This window comes from Pteronotus mesoamericanus, unplaced genomic scaffold, assembly GCF_021234165.1.
Source record: "Pteronotus mesoamericanus isolate MK-2021 breed Mesoamerican mustached bat unplaced genomic scaffold, CSHL_Meso_final contig_25, whole genome shotgun sequence".
Lineage (NCBI taxonomy): Eukaryota > Metazoa > Chordata > Mammalia > Chiroptera > Mormoopidae > Pteronotus > Pteronotus mesoamericanus.
The window spans coordinates 15353312-15380024 of record NW_026555105.1 but is presented as its reverse complement, the minus strand read 5'-3'; the positions used below and the strand labels follow the sequence as shown (position 1 = coordinate 15380024).

Sequence of the window (26713 nt, the reverse complement as noted above, 5' to 3'; positions counted from 1 at the left end):
GTGAAGATGAGGGTGGTGAAGATGGAGGTGGTGAAGATGAGGGTGGTGAAGATGAGGGTGGAGAAGATGGCGGTGGTGAAGATGAGGGTGGTGAAGATGGCGGTGGTGAAGATGGCGGTGGTGAAGATGAGGGTGGTGAAGATGGCGGTGGTGAAGATGAGGGTGGTGAAGATGAGGGTGGTGAAGATGGCGGTGGTGAAGATGAGGGTGGTGAAGATGAGGGTGGAGAAGATGGCGGTGGTGAAGATGGAGGTGGTGAAGATGGAGGTGGTGAAGATGAGGGTGGAGAAGATGGCGGTGGTGAAGATGAGGGTGGTGAAGATGGAGGTGGTGAAGATGAGGGTGGTGAAGATGAGGGTGGTGAAGATGAGGGTGGTGAAGATGGAGGTGGTGAAGATGAGGGTGGAGAAGATGACGATGGTGAAGATGACGGTGGAGAAGATGACGGTGGTGAAGATGGTGGTGGTGAAGATGAGGGTGGTGAAGATGAGGGTGGTGAAGATGGTGGTGGTGGAGACGAGGGTGGAGAAGATGGCGGTGGTGAAGATGGAGGTGGTGAAGATGGCGGTGGTGAAGATGAGGGTGGAGAAGATTACGGTGGTGAAGATGGAGGTGGTGAAGATGAGGGTGGAGAAGATGACGGTGGTGAAGATGACGGTGGTGGAGATGAGGGTGGTGAAGATGGCGGTGGTGAAGATGGAGGTGGTGAAGATGGCGGTGGTGAAGATGAGGGTGGAGAAGATTACGGTGGTGAAGATGAGGGTGGTGAAGATGATGATGGTGAAGGCAGAGTTCTTACAGTGAGCTGAGAACTACATTTAGGGCTCTTTACAAGGATTCTAGCATTTCATTTGCACAAAATCTTTACTTTAAGGGTTATTTTAAAACAGAATATCCCTATTTTAAAGATGAGTAAACTGAGACACACAGACAGAAAGACAGTGCTAGGTTGCAAATCCAGGCCACCCCACCTCAAAGGCAAAACTTTTAATCATAACAAGATATTGTTTAGAAGAGAGTACGGGTCTGAATGAATGGATAGATGGATGGATGAAAGAATAAATTAAGTGACCAGGTGTCCATGATGCCAGGAAGGACTGGAAACGGGGAAGAGTGAGCGGGGGATTGGACTCCCAAGGAACCCAGAGTGAAGGGTGGTATTAGAGGAAAGAGTCTATGTCAAGTTGGGGTAGGGTGGGATGGAGCCAGGGAAGAGCGAGGCAGCAGCAGGAAGCCAGGCTCCAGGCTGTGATGTGATTTGCTGTGGTCTGGAGCCATCTGGAGGCACATGGGTGAGTGGCATTGGACATCAGTGGCCGGTGGGCTGGCAACCCAGGTGTCCAGCTGGTCCCAGTTGCCAGATGTGCTCCGTCTCCCAACCTTGGGCCACTTGGATAGAGAGAGGTTCCTCAAAGAATGACATTCTAAGTCCTCTTGGAACAATGAAGAGTCTCAGGTGATAGAAACACACTTCAGGAAACCAAATTTTCTCCCTCCTTATTCCTCTCCTTTTCTCTCCCTTTCCCCGCTCTCTCCCTCCCCCAGATAAAATAATTTGACTGACTAAGGAGAAGAAGAGAAGTGTGAAGGGTGTCCTCTGGGCAGACAGGGTGGGGGGACAGCCCTGAGGAGCACTAAGAACCTGAGGGGTTTGTTTGACACAAGTTGGCCTTGGGGGCCTGTGGCCGGGAGGCAGCAGGGTCCTCAGTCCTGCACTCATATAGGAGGCCTGGGCTGTACACTCCAAGGTCTGGGTGTTGGCCACATGACGGCAGCACGGAGGAGGTGGCTTTGCTTGGGTCCCCGCCCCTGGCAGGTGCTTAGACAAAGATTCAGGTGCAGGAAGCTAATCGGGAGGGGACCCCAGGCAGCACAGCCAGGGAGCGGAAGGCAGCTGGGACATTCTGAGGGGGCTAGTGCTGGGGACACTGGGGCTCAGTCCTGCGGGCGAGTCTCAGAGGAGCTGTGGGGCACATGCCTCAGAACTGCCCCAAAGGAGTGAGGAAGCTGGGGCATTTATCCACCAACCCTCAGTGCTCTTTGGCTGGGCTGTTTCTGGCACGATAACTCCTTGGCACTTGGGAGCCAGAGAGAAAGTGCCCAGGCAGGGAGAGCTGCCTGGTGTGTGGGGAGCTTTCACACCAGGTGCAGGTGGCCTCCGGGTGGACCCGGCAGGGCCAGGGGTGTGCATGGCATGGCTCCAGAGAGCATATGAGTGCAAGGAGCAGGGAGCCCAGAAGGGAGCCCCGAGGAGCTCTGATATGCAAGAGGGAAGAGGAACTCTTGAGGGTGTCTGGGGAAGAGGCAATGAAGGGACGGGCGGAGAACAGGGCGAGTGCTCCATCCCAAGACTGCAGGAGGAGAATTTCTAGGAGACGGCGGCCCACCTGCCAGGGGCGGCCCAATGTCAAGGAAGGCAAGGACTGGGGAGACTCAGTTGGATTAATGCAGCAAAAGTCACTAAGACTGGGGCACGTCCTTATTGTGAAGGTAGGAACTTATCTGACTACCTCCTCCTTCAGCCTCAATGCTTTCAAGTTAGGGAAGGCTGTGGCTTTAATCTTGCTTTCCAGCTCTGTATGGCTTCAAAACAAATAGCCCCAAATATAGTGTCCTAAAGTAACTCCCAGTTTCTAATGCTCATGCAGCCCACGAGTCAGGCAATCGACAGGCTCGGCAGGGCGGCTTAGCTCAGCGCTCCTCCTCGATGCCTGGGTCTCATCTGGGAAAGACCCCAAGCTCAGGCCTTGGCGCCTGGGCTGGGGCTCATGACCTGAGCAACTAGCCGTGGCCTCTCCATGGAGCTGGACAGCATGTCGCTAGGTCCCCAGAGGAAGCTACCAGAGAGGCAGCGTTTCAAGAGACCGAAGTGGAAGCCGCGGAGCCTTTTGTGACCTGGTTTCTGAAGTTACACAATGTCACTTTTGCGGTGTTCTGTTGGTTAAAAGCAAGTCACCATGCCCACCCAGATTCCAAAGGAGAGTTCACAGACACCACCTGTCGATGGGGCTGTGCCAAGAGCACATGCCAGAGGAGCAATTGGAATGGGAAGTACGACCCACCACATTCCATTTTACAGATGAAAAAATAGAGGTCTAGAGAAACGGAGTTATGTCCTCGGTGGCAAAATCAGCACGTGAGCCAGGACTTCTCAGACTTGTTCTTGTTTCCTTGTGAGTCATGGGACTGGCAGGGACGGTTCCTCAGGCCATTCTCGGCAAAGGGAGGGTCCCTTCCTTCCCCCCCAGAACTGAGCAGAGAGTCTGCCCCTGCTTTCAGAAGCACAGACAGGAGAAGGCTGATTGCTGACAGCTTCTTGTTTACTTTTCACTCCCTCATTCCACAGAGAATCTGAGACAGCGAAAACAAATGGATGAACACAAACCAAAAAAGTCCCACACCTAAAAAATGGAAAGCATAAATAGCCATTAGGAAAGTTCCACACTAGAGTAGGGAATAAAATGCAGATAAGCAGGTCATCCAGTTATACACAGTTACTATTTCCAGGCTATGCGCTGAGCTCCAAGTTTCCTGGTGGCGAAAGAGAAAGGGGAAACTTGATAGTTACATGATTCTCAAGGAAACATTCCAGGAGAGCAAAACATGTCCCGATGGTTATTCCCAGAGAACATTTTACACTATGGACGTCCACACTGACCACTTCTTCTGTTCTCCCCAGATCTGCCAGGTAGTGACCAATTCTGTATCCTCCAAGCTGGTACCTTTTCTTCAGACAATGCCAGGTGAGTGCTAGATGGGGTCGAGGAGACTCGGATAGAGCGGGTAGAGAGGTAAGAAGACAAGGAAGAGTGTGACGGAGCTGGCAGGTTTTCCAGACTGGCCGAGCCTGGGTGGGAATGGGTAGAACAGGTTATGTTCAGATGGCAGTTGGCATTGGATCCCTGCTGGGCCAGGCCCTTGTGGCAGACCCAGCGGTGAGGTGGGAAAGCAGCCCAGATCCGCTCATTCTCCTACCCCTGCAGGGTCCACACAACCAAACACCCACAGCCATCTGAGGCCAGACTCACATAACTGGCCTGAGGTCTGAGGCTGATCATTCTGGCTCTCTGGGCCTCAGTGTCTGTATCTTTAAAATGGAAACAATTTCCTCTATCCCCAAGTGCTGGGTAATCTGTGAAGAGCCACGGTAGGTGCAGGAGGACCCCCCTGACTGAATGCTCAACATGTGCCTTGCATCCAGCAGAATTGTCTCTTCTTGTCCCCACCCCACCGAGTTTGTCTATTCTCCCAATTTTATCACGAGGAAATGGAGACTCAGAAAGGACCCACGGCAGTTGCCCAAGGTCATAAACCCAGTGAGAGACAGAAGCAGGGTCCAAATACAGGTTTTCTCACTCCAGAGCCTGAGCCCAAAACTGCTGCTGGCCCCCCTCCGTGGGAAGCCTGGCATGGCGGGCACACGGTTTATGCCCATTGATGATGCATTACCTTCCTCCAGGCTACCCCGGGCCCCTCTAGGGGCAGGGCCCATCCTGGGGACTTTCGGTGCAGCTGAGTGTCCGAGGTTTGGCCTCACCAGGCAGGAAGTGCAGGTTCATTTAAGTCGCAGCTCTGTCACTCACCAGCTGTGCCATCTTGGACAAGTTGCCATTCTGGGGCCTTTGACATGGGAAGGAAGGGCTGAAGGAGGGGCCGATTTTTATTGCGTTGTCATTGACTACTGCTGGGAAAGAGAGAAACAGTTCTGACTTGAGCCAGCCTGGGCTCAACCTGGGACATTATCGCTGCTAATATTTATGCCTTTTGGCTTTTGAGCCCCATTATGTGTAGGGCATTGGGCATATACCGCTCATTGAATCCTTCAGCACCTATGAGTCATCGGTATTACCCCGTTCTACAAATGACAAAAAAGTGACTCGGAGAAGCAAGAAAAGTGACATGTCCAAGGTCACATAAAGTCCGACTCAAGCCCAGGTCTCTCTGCACCTTGACCTTGTGTTTTAGCTTCATCCAGGGCTGTTGGAAGGAGGAGGGAAGACGGTGTCTGTGAATGTGGGGTTTGGGTTCATTTTCCTTTAAAGGGAACTCAGGGCAGGCTCTCTGGGAGACACAGAAATGGAACGAACCCTGCAGGTCTTAACTCAACTTTAGGGGATGCTGACCCTGCATCAAAGGCTCCAAAGATGCTGCCATGGGGAGCCAGCTCATGGTCCCTCTTCTTTCCCTCTAGTGACGGCCAAGATAGATAATGTAGCTGGGATTGATTACTCGCTGTTGGCACCTCCAACAGCCACGGCTGAGACCCTGGATGGGCAGCTGAAGGTGAGACTTATACCGAGAATCCTAAACCCTCACTTCCGGGCTCCCCAACATCCTTGGAGACAAATCTTACAAAGACTCCACCCCCTTCCTCTCTGTCCTCAACCACCCTGCCACTCCACTCTCCGCATCTCCTCCCTGCTCCGGCCACACTGGCCTCCCCGTCATTCCTGAAGCGCACTCCACATTCCACCCGCTTTCATCCCGGCGCCTTGGCACGTGCTGCTCCTTGTGCCCAGGAGGCTCTCGTCCAGATATGCACATCTGCGTTCCCTTCCTCCCTTCAGGTCTTCACTCAAACAGCCTCCCGCCCTGGGGATGCCACTCGGACCACTGTCACTAAAATAGCTCCCTCCTCTAGCCCCGTATCTTGCTTTATTTTTCTCAGCAGCATTTATTACTAACTCACACACACCTACGCACACCGAGTCACTCACTTGGATGAAAGAGAAGGGGCTGTCACTACTTTGTTCTTTTTTGTACGTGCAACACCTAGAACTGTGCTTGGCATATAGTAGGTGTTTAATAAATATGTATCAGTTGACTGGATGGATGGAGCTGCATTTCATACTACTTCCCCCTCACTCACCACCGTTCACAGACACAGTGGCTTGCGCTTCTCAGCACGTCAGGTTTGTTCCCTCCTCAGGGACTTGGTCCTATCCAGAGCCCCCCCCCCCCCGCCCCCGCCCCCCCCCCCCCCCCCGCCTGAACTCTCCTCCCTCCCAGGCCCGCCCCTTCCCGCCGGCTTCTCCCTTAGCGGCCTTCCCTGACCCTCCAGCTGCAGCAGGTCCCACTCCCTCCCCCCACAACCAGCCATTGGCTTGTTTGTGTACTGCCTACTTGTTAGTTCCAAAACACATTTGATGTAAAAAAGAAAATTTAGAAACTACATAACAGAGAGAAATAACTAGGACGAAAGGGAGGAAGAGACAGAGAGAGACAGACAGAGAGAAAGATTCCCCAAATATTACAACTCAGAGATATGTACTATTGACACACAAGTTAGATCCCTCCAACACCCCAATCCTAGTCTATACCAAGACTGAAACACATATACATACACACACATAAAAGATGCAGAAACAAATATACAACAAAACCACATGTAGAGACATAAAAATAAGTACACACATTTTTACATGCTTTATTTTTCTTATTTTATTTATTTTATTAAAAAATTTTTTATTTATTTTATTTACTTATTAAAAAAAATAAATTTATTTTATTTTTACATGCATTGGACCTACCGTTTTACAACTTTTGAAAAACAAAACAGTGTAATGTGAGCCTCTTTCCATAATGTCCTCCTTTGTGTGGCCCTTTAACTGGCTGCTGGGTCTTTCAGGGGTCAGCTTGTGGGAAGGTCAGTGTCCCCTCCTGGGATATTTGGGGTTTTTCTACTTTTTCCCCACAAATGTAACCAGAGCTGCAGTAAACATTTTTGTAGCTGGATCCCTGCCCAACCTTGGATATTTCGTAGAAGTGAAATTGCTGGACCAAATAGCATGCTTTTTAAAAAATCTAAGTAATGCAACAGAATAAAGGATTTAGAGGATCCATAATTAGCTCTAGTGAATGAGGGATGAGAAAGTCCTGTTTGCTGTCCCCCACCAAGCGGCCGGCCGCCTGGCAGGCTCCTGCCCGGAGGTGATGACCATCAGCTCTGGTGAGTTGGGGAGGGGAGGTGTCACCTCCCCAGTTTCCTGGTTCTAAGCATTCGAATACACATACTGAAAACCCATCTGGATTTTCCGATGATCCATTTCCCTGAGTGGCTCCACACCGTGCTTCCACTTGACTTTGTCACCTAACTGTATGTCTTACAGATGAGTCCTCACTGGTACATAGGCCCATCCTACTATTTTTAAGAGTCACATGATAATCTCTAATCTCTAATAGGGGAGTCATGGCTGCTAATTTTCAATGATGAACTGATTCAACAGTACAGAGAATATTATACACACTCGTGTACCACCACTCAAATTTAAGACATGTTGCCACTTTGTCATACTCTCTTCTGATTTTTTTAAAAATTAAACATTGTAGAAATAAATAGCTCAGACCCCCAGGACCCCCTGCCCAGACATGTCCACCCTAACTCCCTGAGGGAACCACACTGATGACCCCAGAGTGTGTCCTTCCTGCCTGTGTTTTTATACTTTTACTCCATAACTATGTGTGTCAGTAGTTCTTATACAGTATGTTTTACAGGCCTTTAAATTCTATATAAATAGGATCTTACCACATATATCCATCTACAATTGGTTTCTCTATAACTCAACATCATTATTTTTTTAACTAACTAAATTATCTGCTTTTGCAGTGTGCTGCTAAATTGCTCTTTAGAAACATATAAACATATATTCTCCAACACATGGGAACACTTTTACCAAAACCTGGATAATATAGGTCTAAAATACAAATATACTCCCAACAGCTCACCTCGCTCTCTTAGATGATTGCTAATTGAATAGATGAAAACAAACAAACAAAAACAAACAAACAAACAAAAAACACCCAGAAACTGTTGTCCTTTTGGTAGAGTCCCTGAGCTTCCCGGCAAGGCTGAGGCAGAGCCCGCGGACGGTTGGGAATGTGCCGCTGGACGCTACACGCCCAGTTTCACGCCCGGCTCTGCCACTTACCCGAGTGACCCGGGGCAAGTCACTTCACCTCCCTGCGCCTCGGGGTCCCTCCTGTACAAGGAGTATGACCACACCTACCTCACAGGGTGTGCAGACCCCAATACCCAGGAGACGTTTGATGCCAGCGTTGGTTTCTGGCCATGACTTCCTTCTCTGTAAGCGTGCGGTTGGTGGCCTCAGCTCCTGTTTTCCTGGAATGGGCACGTTGAATTACAATAATTCCTGAAGGATGCCCAGGCTCACTCTCTTGTCGCCGTCCCCAGGGGGAGTTTTTCAGCCTGGCCCATCGCAGCCCCCCTCCCTTCACCCCGCCGGCGCTGGTCCTCCCCGCCGACCACGACCACATGGTGTACCTGGGCATCTCCGACTACTTCTTCAACACGGCCGGGCTCGTGTACCAGCAGGCGGGAGTCCTGAACCTGACCCTCAGGGACGACATGGTGAGTCCGGGCTGGGAGTGGATGTGGGAAGAGCAGCAGACAACCTGGATTTGAGTCTGTGCGCACTGGGGAGATCAAAGTGTAGACTCTAGAGTCAGCCAGACCTGAGTTGATGTATTAGCCCCCTCTTTCCAGCTGAGTCACCTCCGGCCGGTTCCTCAACCTCTCGGAATCTCAGTTTCCTCATCTGTAAAACACTAATAATTATGTCTACCTCCAGAGGAGGCGCTGAGGATTAAAGGAGATATAAATGCATGAGAAGCCCTCAGCACAGGCTCAGCGTGCAGGAAGAACGAGATGAGTGCTCCAGGGAATAGCCAGCGCTGACGGAGTACTTGCCTTCTGCCAGGCTCTGTAAGCCGGTCTTAGCACCCATGTCACCGTTATTGGCGTGCCATCCTCATTGTCTCTACATACTCATGGCTGAGTCCGGTCCCAGAACTCAGTTAACCCATCCTATGCCACTCCTGGAAAAGGTGTCATATTCTCCCTCCCTGAGGGACCACAGGGAAGTTGAGCCCCCACTGTCCCCTGTGGAAATAAACAAAGACCACCGAAATGAGAACTCTTCCGGTCAAGGACGTCAGCCGTCATCGCTTGCATTTGGCAAAGACTCAAAGACAGGCAGGGGGGTGGGGAGCTTCTAGTGCTTCAGGTGTGTGCTTAGGGAGGTTGCTGGATGGAGAAGCTGGATGTGGGTCAAGAGAAGCTGGGCATCCTATATGATTTCCTTAAGAGAGCAGCTGACTTTTTTGTGGCAAAAAAAAAAATTGGGAAGCTAGCAGTCACTGGGCATGTCCTCACGGTTCCAGGGTGACGGCTGCAGAAGCTGTAGGTCAGTGTTCTGTGGTCGTATATGGTCCGGCCATTGTCTGTATAGTCAGTCTCTCACCCCTCATACAGAATTTGTTCTCCCAATCTATAACATAATCTCCCAGAATCTTTTTCTCTTCTTCTCTTGCTACAGATTCCAAAGGAATCCAAATTCCGACTGACAACCAAGTCCTTTGGAACCCTCATACCCCAGGTGAGAAAAGGCCTGCCCTGCTGTTGTCAGCTCATGAGGCGGCCTGGGGGTGCTGGGAGGTCAGGGCTCTGCCCAGGGGCCGGATGCAGAGGCAGTCCAGCCTGGGAGAGCGGCCGCAGCCTTGCGCAGCCCACCCCCAAACAGAGGAAGGCTCCCAGCAGCGAGGGTCTCAGGTGCGGGAGCGGACGCTGGGGCTCGTCCCTTCAACAAGTATTCAGTGCCTGCCACGTGCTGGGTGTCCAGCAAAACAGACCATAGCTCTGCCCTCCTGGGGCTCCAGCCCAGTGAAGAGAGAAAATTATTAATTATTCAGGCATCCAAAACAATAAGAAGGAAGGAAGGAAGGAAGGAAGGAAGGAAGGAAGGAAGGAAGGAAGGAAGGAAGGAAGGAGAGAAAGAAAGAAAGAAAGGAAGGAAGGAAGGAAGGAAGAAAGGAAGGAAGGAAGGAAGGAAGGAAGGAAGGAAGGAAGGAAGGAAGGAAGGAAGGAAGAGAAAGAAAGAAAAAGAGAAAGAGAAAGAGAAAGAAGGAGAAATAAAGAGAGAGAGGGAGGGAGGGAGGGAAGGAAGGAAGGAAAGAAGGGAGGGAGGGAAGAAAGGAAGGGAGGAAGGAAGAAATGCAGACTGTGAAAAGGGAAGCCAACAAATTGATGAGATCATGTTAGACGAGTTGGCCAAGGGAAGCCTCTCTTTCAGGCCTAACCAAATGCCGCAGACTGGGTGGCTTAAACATCAGAAATTCACCTCTCACTGTTCTGGTCCCAGATCAAGGTGGCAGCACATTCAGTTTTGGGTGAAGGCTCTCCTCCTGACTGGTAGATGGCTGGTTTCCTGCTGTGTTCTCAGAGGGCCTTTCCTGTGAGCACGGAAAAAGAGAGTGAGCTCTCTGGTGTCTCTTCTTATATGGAAGTGAATCCTATCAGATCAGGGCCCCAACCTTACAACCTCACTCAATCTAAATGACTTCCTTAGGGTTCTCTGTCCGAATACAGCACACTGGGGGGTCAGGACTTCAATATATGAATTTGGGGGGGGACACAAACATTTAGTCCTTAACTGCCTCTTCAGTGGTGAAAATTTTATACAGGAGGTACTGGCGTGGAGGAAGTATGACCAATTAGGTGGCCAGAGAACTGCCTTGAAATTGAATTTGCATAACGATCATGTTATTTTTACTCAGACTCTTAGTTTCCCTGGGGGAGGATTGGAGACCAGCAGAGATGGGGTGTCACCAAGGCCCTCTTCATTGCCCCTTGAAGCCAGCACTGCTTTCTGAGATGACATTTGAACTAAGACCTGAGGGAAGGGAAAAGGCCAAGCTAGGAAAGAATGGAGGGATAAGCATTCATGGAGAGGGAACAGAGTGCAAAGGGCCTTAGGAAAAGAGCAGATCGTACTTGTGGAGCAAGAGTCCATTGTGGCTGGCACTGGAGGTGTACAGAGTGAGGTTGGCAGGACACCAGATGCCCAATCACACAGTCTTTAGAATTTAGTCAAAATGCAATGGGAAGCCCTGGCTGGTGTGGCTCGGTTGGCTGGAGCGTTGTCTAGTAACCAAAAGCTTGTGGGTTCAATTCCCAGTCAGGGCACATTCCTAGGTCGCATGTTCAATCCCCGGTCGAGGTGAGTATAGGAGGCAACGGATCAATGCTTCTCTCTAAAAACAATGAAAAAATGTCCTCAGGTGAGGATAAAAGAGATAAATTTTTAAAAATGGAATGGGAAGACGTTGGAGATGTGTATGCACAGCCAGGACAGGATAGGATTTAGAGACATTCAAATAAAATTGCCCCTTTTGTTGGTTGTCCCCGCTGGGGTCTGCAGGTGGCCAAGATGTTCCCCAACATGAGCATGCAGTTCCTTATCCGGGTCTCCTCTCCACCGCGCCTCACTGTGTCCCCCACTGGCCTTGCCGTCACCCCTGCTTTGGAGGCCCAGGCCTTTGCTGTCCTCCCGAACTCCTCCTTGGCCCCTCTCTTCGTGCTTGGCATGGTAAGCCATTCCAGGGTGTGGGCAGATGGGGCGCCCTGGGCACGGCTGAGACCACTGCCCTTGGGGTCAGGGACCAGTGTGAATCCTGCCCAGGTTCAAACCGGCGCTGCATAGCTCCAGGGCCTGCGGCCAGATCCGTGATACCAGCTGCTTTGGGCTCCTCCAGGCATTCATTCATTCAATTATTCATTGCATCGTTGGCTCGGAACGTGTGCACTGTTTCTGATTCATTCACTCATATCTTCCGTCATTTAATTATGCATCTGTGTATTGTTCAGTCATTTATTGATTCAATTATTCATTAGATTGCTAACTTGAGGTATGTTCTACCTTTTCTGGTTCATAAATGCATATTACTCATTTATTCATTTACTTATACCTTTGTTCAATTGATCATTCATTTGTGCGTTTGTTCATTCATTCATTATTCATCCATACATATCATTGTTTATTCCTTCATTTGTGTGTTTAATCCTTCGCTTATTCAAGTTTTTATTCCATTGTTGATTTGTACATTCATTCACTTAATCACTGTGTCACTCCATAAACATTTAGTGGCACCTGCTCAGACACTAGGAGTGCAGGCGAGCCTTTCTCTCCACCAGGAGGCACTCAAGGGCCTTAGGCAGGTCTGCCCCGGTCTCAAGTTGAGACCCACTTTCCCGGCTTTGCTGATTAAATGAGTTCCGACAGCACTGCCCAAGGCCACGCAGACAGCGGGCAGGAAGGCCGAGGCAGGAGCCCCAGTTTCCTGCCTCACTAGATATTTGTTGAATAAATAAATGCCTGAGTGGCTGACCCAGACTCCATCCCTGTGGCCTGACTCACATAGCCCTCCCAAGTAGCCTGGGAACTCTGATATATGGATTCGGAAGCTGGGGAGAAAATGGTGCTTGGTCGACAGTCCATGACTCATCAACAAACAGGAAGCAAAAGGAAGATCACCCACCCCTATCCCTGGCCTTGGCCTCTGTGGGTCTGACCCGCAGTGTGGGCTCCTCTGCGGGCTCCCTGAGGCTGGCCCTCCCTGCCCTGGAGGCCTCCCAGAGCCCCGGGCCCTGGGAGGGACTTCACCTCTCTGGTTGTTGCTTTGCAGAGCACGAACGTTTCTGTGGAGGTTGGTGCCAGGTCTGACAGGCTTGTGGGACAGCTCAGCTTGGACAAGTAAGTGAACCTGCAGGGACAGGGGAGGAAGCTGCCCATCGGTTCGTGGTGTCCATGAGCTAGCCATGAGCTTACCATGCGCCAAGTGCTATGCCTTGCTTTCCCGTTCCCCCACCCCTGAAGCTCCCCTGTGCAGAGAACACAATGCTCCCATTTTTGCCAACAATGAAACTAACAAGAGATGAAGTGACTTGCCCAAGGCTACCCATCATAGGGTAACCAACCATCTCAGTTTGCCTGGAGTGCCCCAGTTTCAATACTGATAGTCCTGAGTCCCAGGCCACTGCTCTGTCGTGGGCCAACTCATGGCTGGGCAGTGCCCACTGACTCCACTCCACACTGAACCACAGCAGCCCCCAGCTGCCCCACGTCCCCAGCCTTTGTTGGTGCTTAGAAAACCCACTTCAACTTCTTCACCCCCATCCTTGGGAGTTTGTCAGCCCTTCCCTGCTGGGAGACTCTGGGATCGACGTGTCCGGTTCGAATCCTGACAGAGGAGATTGTTAAGAGTGTGCTTTCTGACGTTGAGGCTGCCTGCATTTGAAGCACAGCTTGCCGTGGCGAGCAACAGACCCTCCACACTTCAGTGTCCCTGGCTGTAAAATAAGCCTGATCTTCATCCCTTGCCGACGGCATTGTCATGAGGATGAAATGAGGCATTAGTATGTGTTGAAGTGTTTAGAACACTTGAAGGAACAAAATAAGTGTTCAGTAGCAAGAGGAAAAGAGAGAGACACAGAAAAAGAGAAACACAAAAACTGAGGGAGAGACAGAGAAAAAGACAGACACACAAAGTGAAGGAGGAAAGGGAGAGACATGGAGAGAGAGACACAGAGTGAGAGCAAGAGACAGACAGACAGGAAGATGGGGAGACACATTAAGAGTGAGCCTCTCAAAGAAACACAAAAGGAGAGAAGAGGGAGAGATATAGAGAGATGCCACACAAAGAGAAAGGAAGGGAGACTTCTGGAGAGAGTAGATGCAATGGTCCCAAAACGTAGACCTGGCTCCTACCTCTTCAATCCCCTCCACGCTGCTTAAATTGAGTCTTGACGGGCATTCCTGCATGTCCACCTTCTCCCAGGCACAGCGCTGCCCTTCTCAACCTTGAGATCGGCCCCTGAGGCTTCCACGCTGCTCATTTCCTGTGGCTTCCTTTTGACAAGTGTTACTGCTTTGGAAACATGTGGATTTAATTTTCCTTGAAACACCCAAGGGCCTCTCAAGTAGAGGAGGCAGGGAGGATGCAGCCGGGCGGTGGCTGAGCACAGACTGTCTGAAACATGCAGGGTGGGGTTGAGAATCCACAGGGCAGGAGTCCTGGGGCTGCTAACTCTCAGTGAACGAGAGTGAGTTTTCAAGCTTTGTAGGGTATCGGAGACCCAAAAAATAAATAAATAAAAGCTTTGGCATCAAGGAGACTTATTAGAAATCTAACTTTGCTAATTGTTAGCTGGGTGGCCTTGGGCAGGTTGTTTGACCTCTGCGTGTCAGATTTCTTGTCTGCAACATGGGACTGTGAAGGCCCTTGCCATTTGGGGTGTTACTGGAATTCACGGGGATACAGTACAGTATTGAACATAGTGAATGATAGGGGCCCAATAAACAGCCATTTATTTCTCCCTTTCTCTGAGATCACATTTAAATGCCATAAAGGCTGGAAAGAGGAGATAGTTCCTTGGCTCAGGTCATTGAAAAGCCCGAGGGTTTCGGGCAAGAGTGGATCCAGGTGCTTAAATGATGTCCTTGGGATGCTGACTCTCTTCATCCCAGGCCTCTGCTATCCCCTCTGCTGGCTTCATTTTCTAGAAGGCTGTCACCAAATGGTGACAAAAAATAGCCACTAGCTGCTCCCTAATTTTCCTGGAGAAAATAAAGAACACCTCATTCCCAATATTTCCAGCAGAAGTCCTGAGACCAGCTGCCATTGGGCCAGCGTGAGTCTCAGGGCTATTCCGGAAGCAGGCCCTGAGGCAGGGAGGTGGAATCTGCCCTTTGGCCAGCCCACCCCCAAGCTGGGCACTAACAACGCAGAGAGTGGGTGATTTCCCCAAAGGAGAAAGCAGGGGGCTGTGACCAGAGGAAGGGGGATGAACACTGGGTGGGAAAACCAGGCAGCAGTCACCAGCGTGGACCCTTTCTCCCCAGCAACTGAGCTCTGGTATGAGTCAAGCAGATGGGGTCTCAGCCTCCCTCTCCCCTTCCCACAGGCTGTTCCTGGAACTGAAGCACTCGGACATCGGCCCCTTCTCGGTGAGTCTGAGGGGTGAGTCTGAGGCCGTCGTGCTCCTTCCTTCCCCTGACTTTGAGATAATAATCCCAAAGGCCGCTGGGCTCACAGCACGATTTCAGGAAGCCACTGGTTCATTTGCATACAATTTGCATGTAATGACAGGAGGGGCTTTATCGCAAAGAGACCGGGGTGGAATCTGCTCCTGATTTACTCGCTTCAGGCCTTGGGCAAGCAAATCACTTCTTTCGAGGAACTTCAGCCCTTTCCCACAAATCAGGGATAATCCTTCCCACTTGAGTTAATGTGGTGAGGTTTAAATGGGATTAAATGTGCGCAATCTGGTATGCAAAATCTGCTCAATAATTGTTTGTTGAATGAACAAATGAATTACTTTATTGAGGACCTACTATGTACTAGACAGAGCTTCAGGTGTTGGGATATGCTCATGAAGGAGACAGGGAAGCAACCCCTTCTAGAGCCATACATCATAGTGGTAGACAGAGAATAAGAAATCAAGATTATTTTGGTCAAGATCAGTACTGGAAAAACAAAATGTAAGCGGAGAAGATGATGAGGAGGAGGTTGAAGTTTAGACAGTATGATCAGAGAAGGTCTCTCTGAGGAGGTGATATTTGCGCTGAGGGAGCCAGCGAGGGGAAGATCCGCCACAGGCAGAGTGAACAGCAGGGGCAAAGGCCCTGGGGCTGACTCATCCCATGTCCTTCTGGGCTAGAGTAATTGTGTTTGAAGGGCAGGGAGAAGCGATCAATTGTTTCATACTGAGTGACATGAACTGATTTATACCTTCAAGAAAGATGTTCCTGGCTGGGGTTAGGAGACTGGGTTATGGGGACAAGGTTAGACCACATAGATCAGTGGGGAGGTGGGTGCATCTGTCCCTGAAAGATGGTGGGGCTGAGACTGAGCCAGGAAGAAAGAGGCAGATGATAGATTGGGGACACATAATACTTTGGAAATAAGATCAGATGCAACTTGGTGAGAGATACAGTGTGTGGGGTGAGGGAAAGGGCACTGAGGGATGACACCTAGATTTTTGGCTTGAGCAGCTGGGTGAAGGGCAACGTCACTTACTGAGATGCAGAAGGACAGGTGGGAGGGAGAGGAGCAGGGCTCTCGCCAGCACAGGTCAGCGATTCCACTACTCGGAATCACCGACCATCCTGAAGTAGACACACTCCTGCCTCCCCCACCTAAGGAGGCGTTGGGAGTGAGTTGCCCACGTAAGCAGCAGCTCGAATGCTCTGCTCTTCAGGAGCCTCCCTGAAACTGCATCGCCCTTGCGACTTCCGGTTAGAAGCCACAGCACGCAGATTGTATCCACAGCGTCTAACTATTCGTGGCCTTTTGTTGAACCCCTGGAAAACATTACATTGGATCTCTGAAATGCTCCCCAAGGCCCCCACCAAGTGGGCACCTTGTAAGCCACCCAACCCCCAGGTCAGACTTGTCCCAATGCCCCCTCCAAATCTGATGGAACTCCAGCCAGCCAGTTCCATCTGAGGAGATGACAGCAAACGAAAGGACCCGAAGCGGCCTCACTGTATTTCCGTGGATTACTGGTGCCAAGGCTCTGATAGTGTGAGGACTCAGTGGGGAACTAACTTCTGCTTCTGCAGAAAATAAAAAATTTAACTTCCTAGATTCATGCGAAGAAGGGCACCACATTTGATGAGCCCAGAGAATCACAGCCTGGGAAAGGAAACTCAATTGTTCCAGGAACAAAAATGTACATATTTACAAGTTGTAAATGTCACCACGGCAGGCAACTCTCTTGAGGATGTTACATTATTGTTAAACTGTTTTTATTATTGCAAAAGCAAATATACATTCTAGAGCAATCAGAACCCACATGTTTACAAAAGAAAGAAAATAAAAACCATTTCCTAATTTCACTATTAGTTAATAATTTGGAGTACATCCTTCCTGACATTTTGTTGTGTGTGTTTAATAACAAAATGGAATTCTGTGGTTTCTACAGCTCGCTTTTTCTTATTCAAAAAACACCATGAATAATTCTGTGATGATAATTATATTTCTACAATGTCATTCATCACGGTTGAATAGTTTCCCAGCATCAAAATGCCGTCATATCCTCCAGATTCTTCCCCAAACGGGAGCATGTAGGTTGTTTAAAAAAAGTTTTTTAATACAGTATAGTTGACATAAAATGTTACATTAGTTTTCAGGTGTACAACATAGTGATTGGACACTTATATACCTTGCAATGTGATCACCATACTAAGCCTACGAACCATCGGTCACCATGGCAAAGTTCTCCCTCTGTAATTGACAGTATCCCCCTTCACCGACCTCGCCCGTCCCTCCATCCCTCTCCCCTCTGGCAACCAGCAGTTTGTTCTGTCTCTGTGAGTCTGTTTTTGTTTGTTTTGTTTGTTTTTGTTTTTTAGATTCCACGTACAGCAAAGTCACGCTGTGTTTGTCTTTTTCTGTCTGACTTATTTACCCTCCAGGTCCATCCACATTGTTGCAAAAGGCAGATTTTCCTTCTTTTTTGTCGCTGAGTAACGTTCCATTGTTTCGGTTATATTCATCACCCTTTGAGCATCCTTGCATCTGCTTCTGCCCACATTCTAGTCACTTCCTTAGAATAAATGCCCCTGAGGCATGTTCGCAGCCCAACAGGCACACAGGTTCTTAAGGCTGGTGATGAACATTGCCAAACAGCCCCGGTAAAGATTGAACCAGTGTGGCCTCTGGCCTGCAGTGTCGGGAGATAATGCATTTTCTCACACAAAGGTTTTCACATTTAATACTCTCCGCTGACCTCCCTCTGCCTTGCACCCTACAGTCTAGAACTTGCTTTACATCCAGAACCTTTAGAGTAAAAGAGATCACTCCGGTGACCTTGATCGGGCTGCAGAGTTTTCACATCACTTGGGTCCGTTTCTCAGCAGCTCTCCAGCTGTGAGGTTGCCCTGCATGGGAGGGAGGCTGGCGGGGGCCTGCCAGTGCTTGCAGGCCCTGACGGGGTCCCAACTACCTTCTGATTTCCAGGTTGAATTGCTGCAGACCATCATGAACTACGTCATGCCCACTGCTGTGCTTCCCAAGGTTAATGGTAAGGAGCTTTGGAGAAGCAACTGATTTCCCATCCTGGGAGAAGTGGTGGGGCTAATTCCTGAACCACCTAATACTTGGTTCCAGTTGTGGGGGCCAAGGGGTAGTCACCTCAAATGACCCTCAAATGACCCTCAAATGGCACCTGACCCAGAAAAGGAATGGGAAAAAGGAAACCCAGCTGGTGTAGTTCTTACTACACGCCCTTCTATCCTTATGAGATGAGGGATCAGTAATATCTCCAGTTTTTGTGTGAGGACATCAGAGAAGTTAAATGACTAAAGGAAATCAGAGCAATGAAATGAGCAGGTCACAGGGCAGGTGAGAGGCAGAGCTTGGGTTTGACCCCGCTGCTGGAGCCAGAGCCCATGGTCTTGGTCCAAATCTGGAAGGCAGACCAGGGAAGAAGCGTCTCGGCTAAGGGCTTATATGCTCAGCCCACTGCTAAAGGCTCCAGGCCGGCCTGCCACTGACCTCGGCGTAGCCAGGGGCAACCGTGCGCACAGAGGCCCACAAAACACGTGACTAGAATATTTAAAAACAATAAATAAAGATGGCAAATTATTATGTAGGGCATGACTTATCCTCCCACCTTGACACATGTAGCTTCAAATGACCCAGGAGGCCAGGTTGGAATTTGGAATTCCCCCGAGTTCCAGCTCAGAATGTGGTGGCGTCCGAAGAGTCGGCCCCCCGCTACTGTGCATCCCTGACTGTATCCTAAACATTGAGGGGCTTCCCGCACACCCAGATCGATACCCCCAATCCCATGTCCACGGGCCGTCCACACCCCTGAGAGCCGTGGCCCCTGCTGTCACTTGGGCCTGGTGTCCTCTGGCAGTGCCGTCATCCTCAGGAGGGTGGTCGTGGTCCAGGGGCCTGCACTGATCCTGGGCTTGAGCTTGGGTGAGGGGGTGGGAATAAGAGGGTCCCAGGTTTCTCTCCAGTCCAGGGAGGCCGCTCATGTGGCTCTCTTGGACCCCCCGCCACACACTCTACTTTCTCCTCCCTGACCCTTACCCTCACCTCCATTGCAGAGAGGCTTCAGAAAGGCTTCCCCCTCCCGCTGCCCAGACACATCCAGCTCCTCAACCTGGTGCTTCAGTCTTACAAGGTGAGTCCCAAAGGCCTCTTCTCACCCAGTCTCTCACCTGGTGCTGAAAGGCATTCTCTCTACAAGCCCCGGGCCGAGCACTTCCTGCCCTCACAACAACCCGGGAAGGCGGGTGCTCTTAATAAACAGACAAGGAAAACTAAGATTTAGAAATGCCACATGGCTGTTAAACAAAGTCCAGATCCAAAGCCAGACTCCCGCTGTCAACTACTGGCTGCGTTGCTCCCACCCAACACTGGGTAAACATGGAACTGGACCTCACTTGGTGGCTACAGAGCCTCTTCCATGAGGTGGCTGCATTTAGCCATGGAGACACGTGTTGCGTGCCTTCCTTAAAAAAAAAAAAAAAAAAAATTCTTAAAAAAAAAGTTCATCCTTAATAAAAAAAGAAAAAATGACCCCATGGCACAATTCAGTTTCTTCATCTATGAAAATTCGGAGTGAAGGGCATGAAGGAGCAAAGAGAAGTGGTTTTGCAGCCTTGACTGGAATAAGGGCTCCCTTGAGCTGCCATGGGGCCAGGATGACAAATGAAGGCCTCCAGGGCCACCCCGGGGGTCTCCATGACTGAGAAGGAAGCAGCAGCCAGGGAAGCTGCTGACGGACGGACGCACAGGCGTTGTGATGGGCAGACCGCAGAGGCCAGACCACAGTGCCCCCACTCCCTCCTGCCTTTCTGTCGGCAGACAGGCTCCCCTCTTCTCCCAAAGCCTTCTTCTAACAGCCCAGTGGCCCCCTTCACAACAAGGCATGCGCTTCCAGCTGATGACGACATTCCCATCTTTTCCCAGAATTTCCTGCTGTTTGGAGCAGATGTTCACTACAGCTGAACTGCCACGGGTGCTGGGGGCTTTCAGCCACACCAGGAGGCGAGACGTTGTCAACACCTGTTCCCCACAGGCCCGTGGGGCACAGGCTGCCCTTCTCCAGGTGTCCCTCTCTAGCTCTTGACCCAGAGACCCTTGCAAACTCCTCCGAACTCGGTTTCAGAAATGACCTAAAGATGGAGAGCCTTGTTCCTTGGGAAAGGGTGGTGAGTATCTTAGGGATTAGGTGCTTCTTGCAAAGGCTAAGGTTACACAGATATTTCCCTCAGGAATTGCATTTCAGTTGTAACCACAATATTTCTCTTTGGGCCTCACAAAAAAGTCTGGGTTTTTAAAATGTGGAATTCTGTGTGATGGTATTGTTTCTTGTTTTATGTCCATTCATTGGCTGTAGCCAGCATGGCCTGTAGCGCCAGTGTACAGCACAGATACAGTCACCTCTTTATTTCTCTAATTACTCTCTTGAGCCCTGTGAGCAAAAAATGCCATTGTTTCTCTTTGAGGACACCCCTCAGTCCACACTGGCCGAGAGTCCAAAGGGCATGGAGTCTTGCTTCCTAATGTCAGGCAGAGTTTGCAGAGGGGATGGGTCCCGAAGGCTGTTGTCCCTGCTATGGCCACATGGTGGGCGTCGCTGTTAAACAGCTCTCCGGCACGGCTTGCTTTCCCTGCCCCACACTGGGGGCCTAAGGCTGATAGTTCCCTTTTTCTATGATCTCCTCTCCTGCCCAGCCATTGGGCCCAAGGCAGAACTGGGCCAGAGGACAGAGACCATTGGAGCTTTCAGTCAACTGCTTCCCCAGCTGCAGTGAGCGCTTCCCTCATGACTTTCCAGATCGCCAGCCCAGACTGTCCTTGGACTCGGTTAGTTTCCTCCTGGGCTTTGGGACAGGCCCTGCCGTGGGACATCGGGTGTGGCTACCTCAGGCCATTAGACAGATCCTAAGAGCATTTTATTTCAAATTGGTTGAGCATTTTCTGGAAGTCCTCTCTGAGCTGCTGACATTTGGTCTGAGACCAGAAGGGTGAGGAAGAGTTTGAAGCAGTCAGTGGGATGGGGGGGGTGACATGACCAGATTTAGCTTTTAAAATGTCTTGTTGTGACCTTTAAAAGCATCGGAGGGTCAAGAATGGAAGGGGGTGGGCACAAATTAGAAAGCTGTTGTTCAGACTTCACTTGGGTGGGCCATTGTAAAAATGGAGAAAAGCATTTATAACTGATGAAACACAGGTAAAAGGTATTTTTAAAGAAAAACGTACACATTTCTGCTAACATCATCAATTCTCTGTCAGATGGAGGTAGAGGTTCTGGGGCCACACAGTACATGAATGATTTCATTGAATCCCACAGGACTCACCTCCCCCAAAGTGGGAAGTGCTCCATCCTTGTAGATGGAGTCATTCTCCCTGGATCGCACAGCTGGCAAACGGCAGAGCTGGGATTCACAACCCCACCCCCTGTCGCCAGAGTCCAGGTCTCCACTCCTCCCAGATGTCAAAATCTCGTCTGTTTGACGCTTGGGATGTTGAAGGTGGAATTGCGACGTTCAGGTGCAATGGTTGCGCACTGTAAAAAGGTGTCAGGCTGAGGGAACAAAATCCTTTTTCTAATTTGTCCACTATGAGGAGGCATCTTTTTCTACTCGCCTAGTGGAGGCTCTGAAATGAACAGAAAAGCAGCCAGTGGGGCTGCAAGGAAGGGAGTGGGTGGGAACACGACAGGGGACGAGCAGGAGAACGCCGCAATCCAACGCGCGTCTTTAAAAGACCCCTCTGGATGGAATGGGGAGCAGAGCTGGTGAGTATAGAGACACAGCCCTGTCTTCCACCACCCTCCCCCCATCTGCCACTATTCTCTTTGGACATAGTTGCCCCCCTGCCACACACACACCCTCTACTTTCCAAAACATTCAGGCAGCCCCTGCCCCACTCTCTGCAGAAAAAAAAAAAAAAAGCACTGTTTCTTGAACTTAAGGACTAGTGAGTGGACCACTCTCTAAGGGCTGAAAAATAGGCAGTTGTTTGGAGGTGTGATTTGAGGAGCACCCCCAAGACGACCCAGGGTTATCTGCCAGGCTGCCTGCAGAGCCACTGTTAGAGCAGCTCCCCCTGAGGCCAAGCTTTCCAGCTCCACCTGACCGCTAATGTGCTTCCTAGGGAGGTGTTGAAAGTGTTCTAAAATTAGGCGATGGGGATAGTTGCACAACTCTGTAAATACAGTAAAAACCACCGAACAGTACACTTTACATGGGTGACTGTTATGTTTTGTGAAATATATGTTGCTAAAACCGTTAAAAAAAAAAAAACCCAAAAGAATTGCCTACACCAGACTGCCTTAATCAGCTTCCCTTCTGGGTTAAGGATTGCCCTCTCGGGGTTCCTTTTGGAAATGACGGCATTAAATGCGATGGCGGGGTAGGTATCTTGTGTGGGGAGATGAGGGGTGGGCCATGCGGGAACTAACCCCTGTGTTCAGCATTTCGCCACATCCCATGAGCGGCCAGGAGTGGCCCTGCCCTGGGCTGATCTCTTCACATTTATTATCTTATTTAATTCTCATGACCCCTCTAAAAGTAGACAAGCAGTCCCCATTTTCCAGATGAAGAGTCTGAGGTTTAGGGAGGTGATGTGGCACCTGCCTGAGGCCACTCAGCTCAGTGTTCAGAGCTTGGGCTGGGGACTCACCTGGCCCTAGCTCGTGCCTTGGTGGTTAAGAACATGGGCTGTGCTCCCGGACACTGTGGGTTCAAATCCCAGCTCTGCTATTTATCAGCTGTATGACCTCTGGACTTTGATTTTTCTTATCTGGATCCTAATAGTACCTACCACACAGGGTTGAGAGGAGAATCAAATACAGTCTGTGGCCCAGGGCCTGACAAGTAGTGTTCAAAGTTAGCTCTAAGCATCAGTGAAGCCAGTTTGTCCCTCTATACTGTAAGCACTGTATCTGGCTTGCCATAGTTGTATTCCCAATGCCTCACATAAAATAGGTGTTCGCTAAATATTTATTTTAAAAATCATCTAGGTTTTGAATTCCCAGCTAAGTGGCTCAAAGCTCCTATGTCCATGATTCTCAAGGTACGAGACAGGGCTGCCTGCCCGGACAGGCCTGACCCCGAGAATCAGAACGCAGGATGGCCAGAACGTTGGGGCCAGCTGCGCTCGCTGCGTGACTTGGGCCAGCCCCTCCCCCTGCCTGGGTTTCCATTTTGCCATCTGTGAAAGCAAGGGCCCTCTGGAATTCCGGGAAAGAAATCCAATAAAGTGAGCTCGGGCAAATGTTAAGGAATCTTCTCTTGCTGAGAAATTTTCATTTTAACAGAAGCTCCTTAGGGCCCCCAAAACTATCAAGACTCAGTGAAATGAGGCTACTGCTGGGATTGTAAATGCTGTTTATTGCAGAGGCAAAGGGGATGGGAGAGGGGAGAGAAGGGAGGGTTCCCAGGATCCTCAGGGTTTCCCTGGGGTGAGAGGCTGTGTAACTGACATTACTATTTTTTTTCTGTAAATCCACATGTTTCTGTGTGTACACACACACACAAGCATGCAGGTGACAGGGCTAGGAGAGGGGGCCGCCATCAATAACAAACCCTCAACCCAAAGTGCCCTAGAGGGATCCGATGAGACCCAATGTTCTCAGGAGTGTGGGCACCATCAGGAGAAACTGCACTGAAAATAAAAGCGAATAGAGTTACAGAATTGCTGAGCTTCCAGCGAACTTAGAGCTCAATTTTGTCATTTGGACTCAAAGCACCGTCCAACATCAGCACCACCTGGGATCTTGTTAGAAATGCAGAGTCTTGGCCCCCAAAGGAACCTGGTGTATCAGAATTTGCATTTAAACAACAGTCCTGGTATATATTCACCACCACGTCTTTATCCATTCATCCATCAATGGACACTTAGGTTGTTCCTGTATCTTGGCTGTTGTGAATAATGCCATACTGAAAGTGGGGCACAGATATCTCTTCGATATCCCGTTTTTATTTCCTTTAGCTAAATACCCAGAGGTGGAATTGTTGGATCATATGGTGGTTCTGTTTTTAATTTTTAAAGGAACTGTTCCACAGTGGCTGCACCAATTGACACTCCCACCAGCAGTGCATGAGGGTTCCCTTTACTCTACATCCAGAAGCTGTGGTATGTGTGGAGCATGTACTATTACTCAGCCATGAGGAAGACGGAGATCTTGCCATTTGCAACAACATGGATGAAAGTTGAGGGCCTTATGTTAAGTGAGATAAGTCAGACAGAGAAAGCCAAAAACTGTGTGATCTCACTTATATATGAAATTTTTAAAAGCCAAACTCATAAAAACAGAGAGTAGACTGGTGGTTACCAGAGGCCGGGGATGGGGAATAGGAGAGATGTTGTTCAAGAGGACAAACTTAGAACCAGCAGATATGTAAGTCCTGGAGATCTAAAGCACAGCAGAGCGATTAGAGACAACAGTGCTGTGTTATAAGCTTCAAAGCTGCTAAGAGACTAGATTTTAATTGTTTCCACCACACACACACACACACACACACACAAAGATAATTATGTGATGGCGTAGATGTGTCTGCTAATGCCACAGCGGTCCTCATATTACAATATATAAATATCTCAAGTCAACACCTCGCATACCTTACACTTACAGGTCAATTATATTTCAAGAATACATTTAAAATTAAATAAACAAGACCCCTGGAGGCTTCAAGAAATACTGTCCTGGTCCAGCACCTTCATCTGCACCTGGAGGGACAGAGAGGGTCAGAGAAGGGCAGGGTTTGCCCATCCGGAGCCCAGACCAGGACCCAGGCCTCCTCGCTGCCAGTCCTTCCCCTTCTACGGCTCTGTGTTTTGGCACATGCTGCTCCTTCCTCTGCAAAACCTCCACGTGACCTTCAAGATCCAGCTGGACATCACCTCTCCACAGACATGTCTTCAGTGGGCCCCAGGGTCTCCCGTGGTGGCTGAGCAGGAGTTGCTGCGTGTTTTTAGCGCTCTCTCTCTCAGTCCACTGTCCCTGCACGAGGTCTACTGACTTGGAAAGGAATTCAGAACTGTCCGCAAGAGGAAGGCATTTGCTACAAAAGGTCGATGTGCTGCTTGTGCCAACGAGGGTCCAGGCAGGAAACGGAATCCAGCTCAGATGGTTCTCAAGATTCAGTTGAAGGGACTACTTCCAGAGCTGGGAGACAGGCTAAAGAAACTGGCGAAAGCCGTTGAGGCCCCAGGACGAGCATCCTTAAGCTTGAAGAGCAAGGCAAGAGTCAGGGTGCCCAAGCCCAGTGAGGCCTGGAGACCCGTGAGTGGTCCAGGGGCAACACGGCCACAGAGCTCTCTGACGGCCTGTTGTGCGACCCCTCAGCTGTGTCCAACTATGGGTGAGGAAAATGAGTCACAGGGTGCCCAAGGTGTCCAGCGGGCAAGTCAGGACTCACATCCAGGCCAGCTGGTCCCGGAGTCCTTACCTTGACCTTACGCTCTTTTCTGCTTTATATTCATTCACTCTTTTGACAATTATCTGCTATGTGCCTGCCACTCCGTCTTCCAAGCACTGCAGTTTTCAAATTCCAGCTTTTCTGAATCCTTTTCAAGTAACACTTTGTAACCAGGACAAAAGTGGTTCTTCTGAAAGGGAGAGCGTTTTCGCTGCTGGCAGCAGCTCTGGCTTTCGTGGAAGTGGATGGACAGCCTGGTACGGGAAAGGCCTGGGGGTCTGACCAGCACTGACCGTGGTCGCACCGCTACCAGGGGCCGCTGCTGGGTCCTGGGTCACCAAGCAACATTCAGGAGGGGCGGGTGCCTGGCCTACGGCCATGAGGCACACTAGCCAGGGCAGGTCTGAGGTCCAAAGTATGTTGCTGTGGAAATTCCCCACCCCCCACAAGGGACCTCCAGCCTCGAACACCCTCAAACTGCCACCAGAAGAGCGACATTTGTGTCCCCATGAGGTCCTCACCCTCCATACTGTCCTCCCTGACTCTTCAGAGCTGGAAGGGGCCCAAGGGAATCACTGGCTCTGTCCTCCTCATGTCCCAGAGGGAAACTGAGGCACAGGAAGAAACAAGGCTTGCTAAGGGCCACGCGGCCAGGCAGGGCTGTGCCAGGCTGGCACACTGGTTTCCTGACTCTCAGCAAAGGACCAGTCCCCATCTCGGCAGGCCGAGTCCAGGAAGCAGATGTCCCCAGGATGGCTGAGTCCTGTCAACCCAGCCCCCCAGAGCACCCAGGTTGGTGGGGCGACAGGTGAGACCTCGACAAACCTCAGCCCGATGACAGAGGAGCAGAGAGGCGGCCGCTGTGGGCTTCCCCATGCTCAGCGTGGGGAGTTCCCCTCTTAACTCCAATTCCAGGGCCTTCTAGGACCTGCTGTGAAGAAACTGTTCCTCATCATTCGATTTGTTGAGGCAGTCACAAAGACCCACCCAGCTTTTTGAGGAGGGCACAGATTCTCCACCCTTTGATGGGAGGAATATCAAAGTATTTTTGGATGTATTTTTAAAAGGACCACAATTATGAAAAAGCAGAGAATGGTTAATGCTATTAGGGAGAAAGCGCAGAGGATTCTGAGACCTGAGAGGGGCACCTTTCTCTAACCCAGGGAAACTTTGGGTGATCAGGGAAGGCTTCCTGGAGGTAGGGGTAGAATAAAGCTCAAAGCTAGGGAGTCCTTGGGGATCCCTATGACTTTGGCACAATCCCTTCTACAAATTTTGTTTTCCAAGATGAAATTTTATCATCTTTACTTCCTGCAAATAAAATATATCCCCAGGACCATGCCCCCCAAATAAAAATTTTAAATACCAACAAGCAAAAAGATTTTTAAAACACCTACATTCTTGCCCATTCAACCAGAGACAATTTCTCATAACACCCTTGCTAAGAAATTCCCTGATGGGCACAC

The 26713-nt window shown here is 50.1% G+C and overlaps 1 protein-coding gene across 1 annotated transcript in view; it reads left to right on the top strand.

Moving 5' to 3' along the window:
* The window catches only part of BPI (bactericidal permeability increasing protein), a 28904-nt gene extending 8761 nt beyond the window's left edge, over positions 1-20143 (top strand). The window contains exons 6-15 of the mRNA XM_054573766.1: positions 3680-3743; positions 5192-5283; positions 8192-8368; positions 9336-9395; positions 11217-11384; positions 12481-12548; positions 14759-14801; positions 17818-17881; positions 18918-18994; positions 19786-20143. Of these exons, the coding sequence (XP_054429741.1) occupies positions 3680-3743; positions 5192-5283; positions 8192-8368; positions 9336-9395; positions 11217-11384; positions 12481-12548; positions 14759-14801; positions 17818-17881; positions 18918-18994; positions 19786-19824 (852 nt within the window). The 3' untranslated portion in view covers positions 19825-20143. The remainder of the gene's footprint in view (positions 1-3679; positions 3744-5191; positions 5284-8191; positions 8369-9335; positions 9396-11216; positions 11385-12480; positions 12549-14758; positions 14802-17817; positions 17882-18917; positions 18995-19785) is intronic.
* The last annotated feature ends 6570 nt before the right edge of the window (positions 20144-26713 follow it).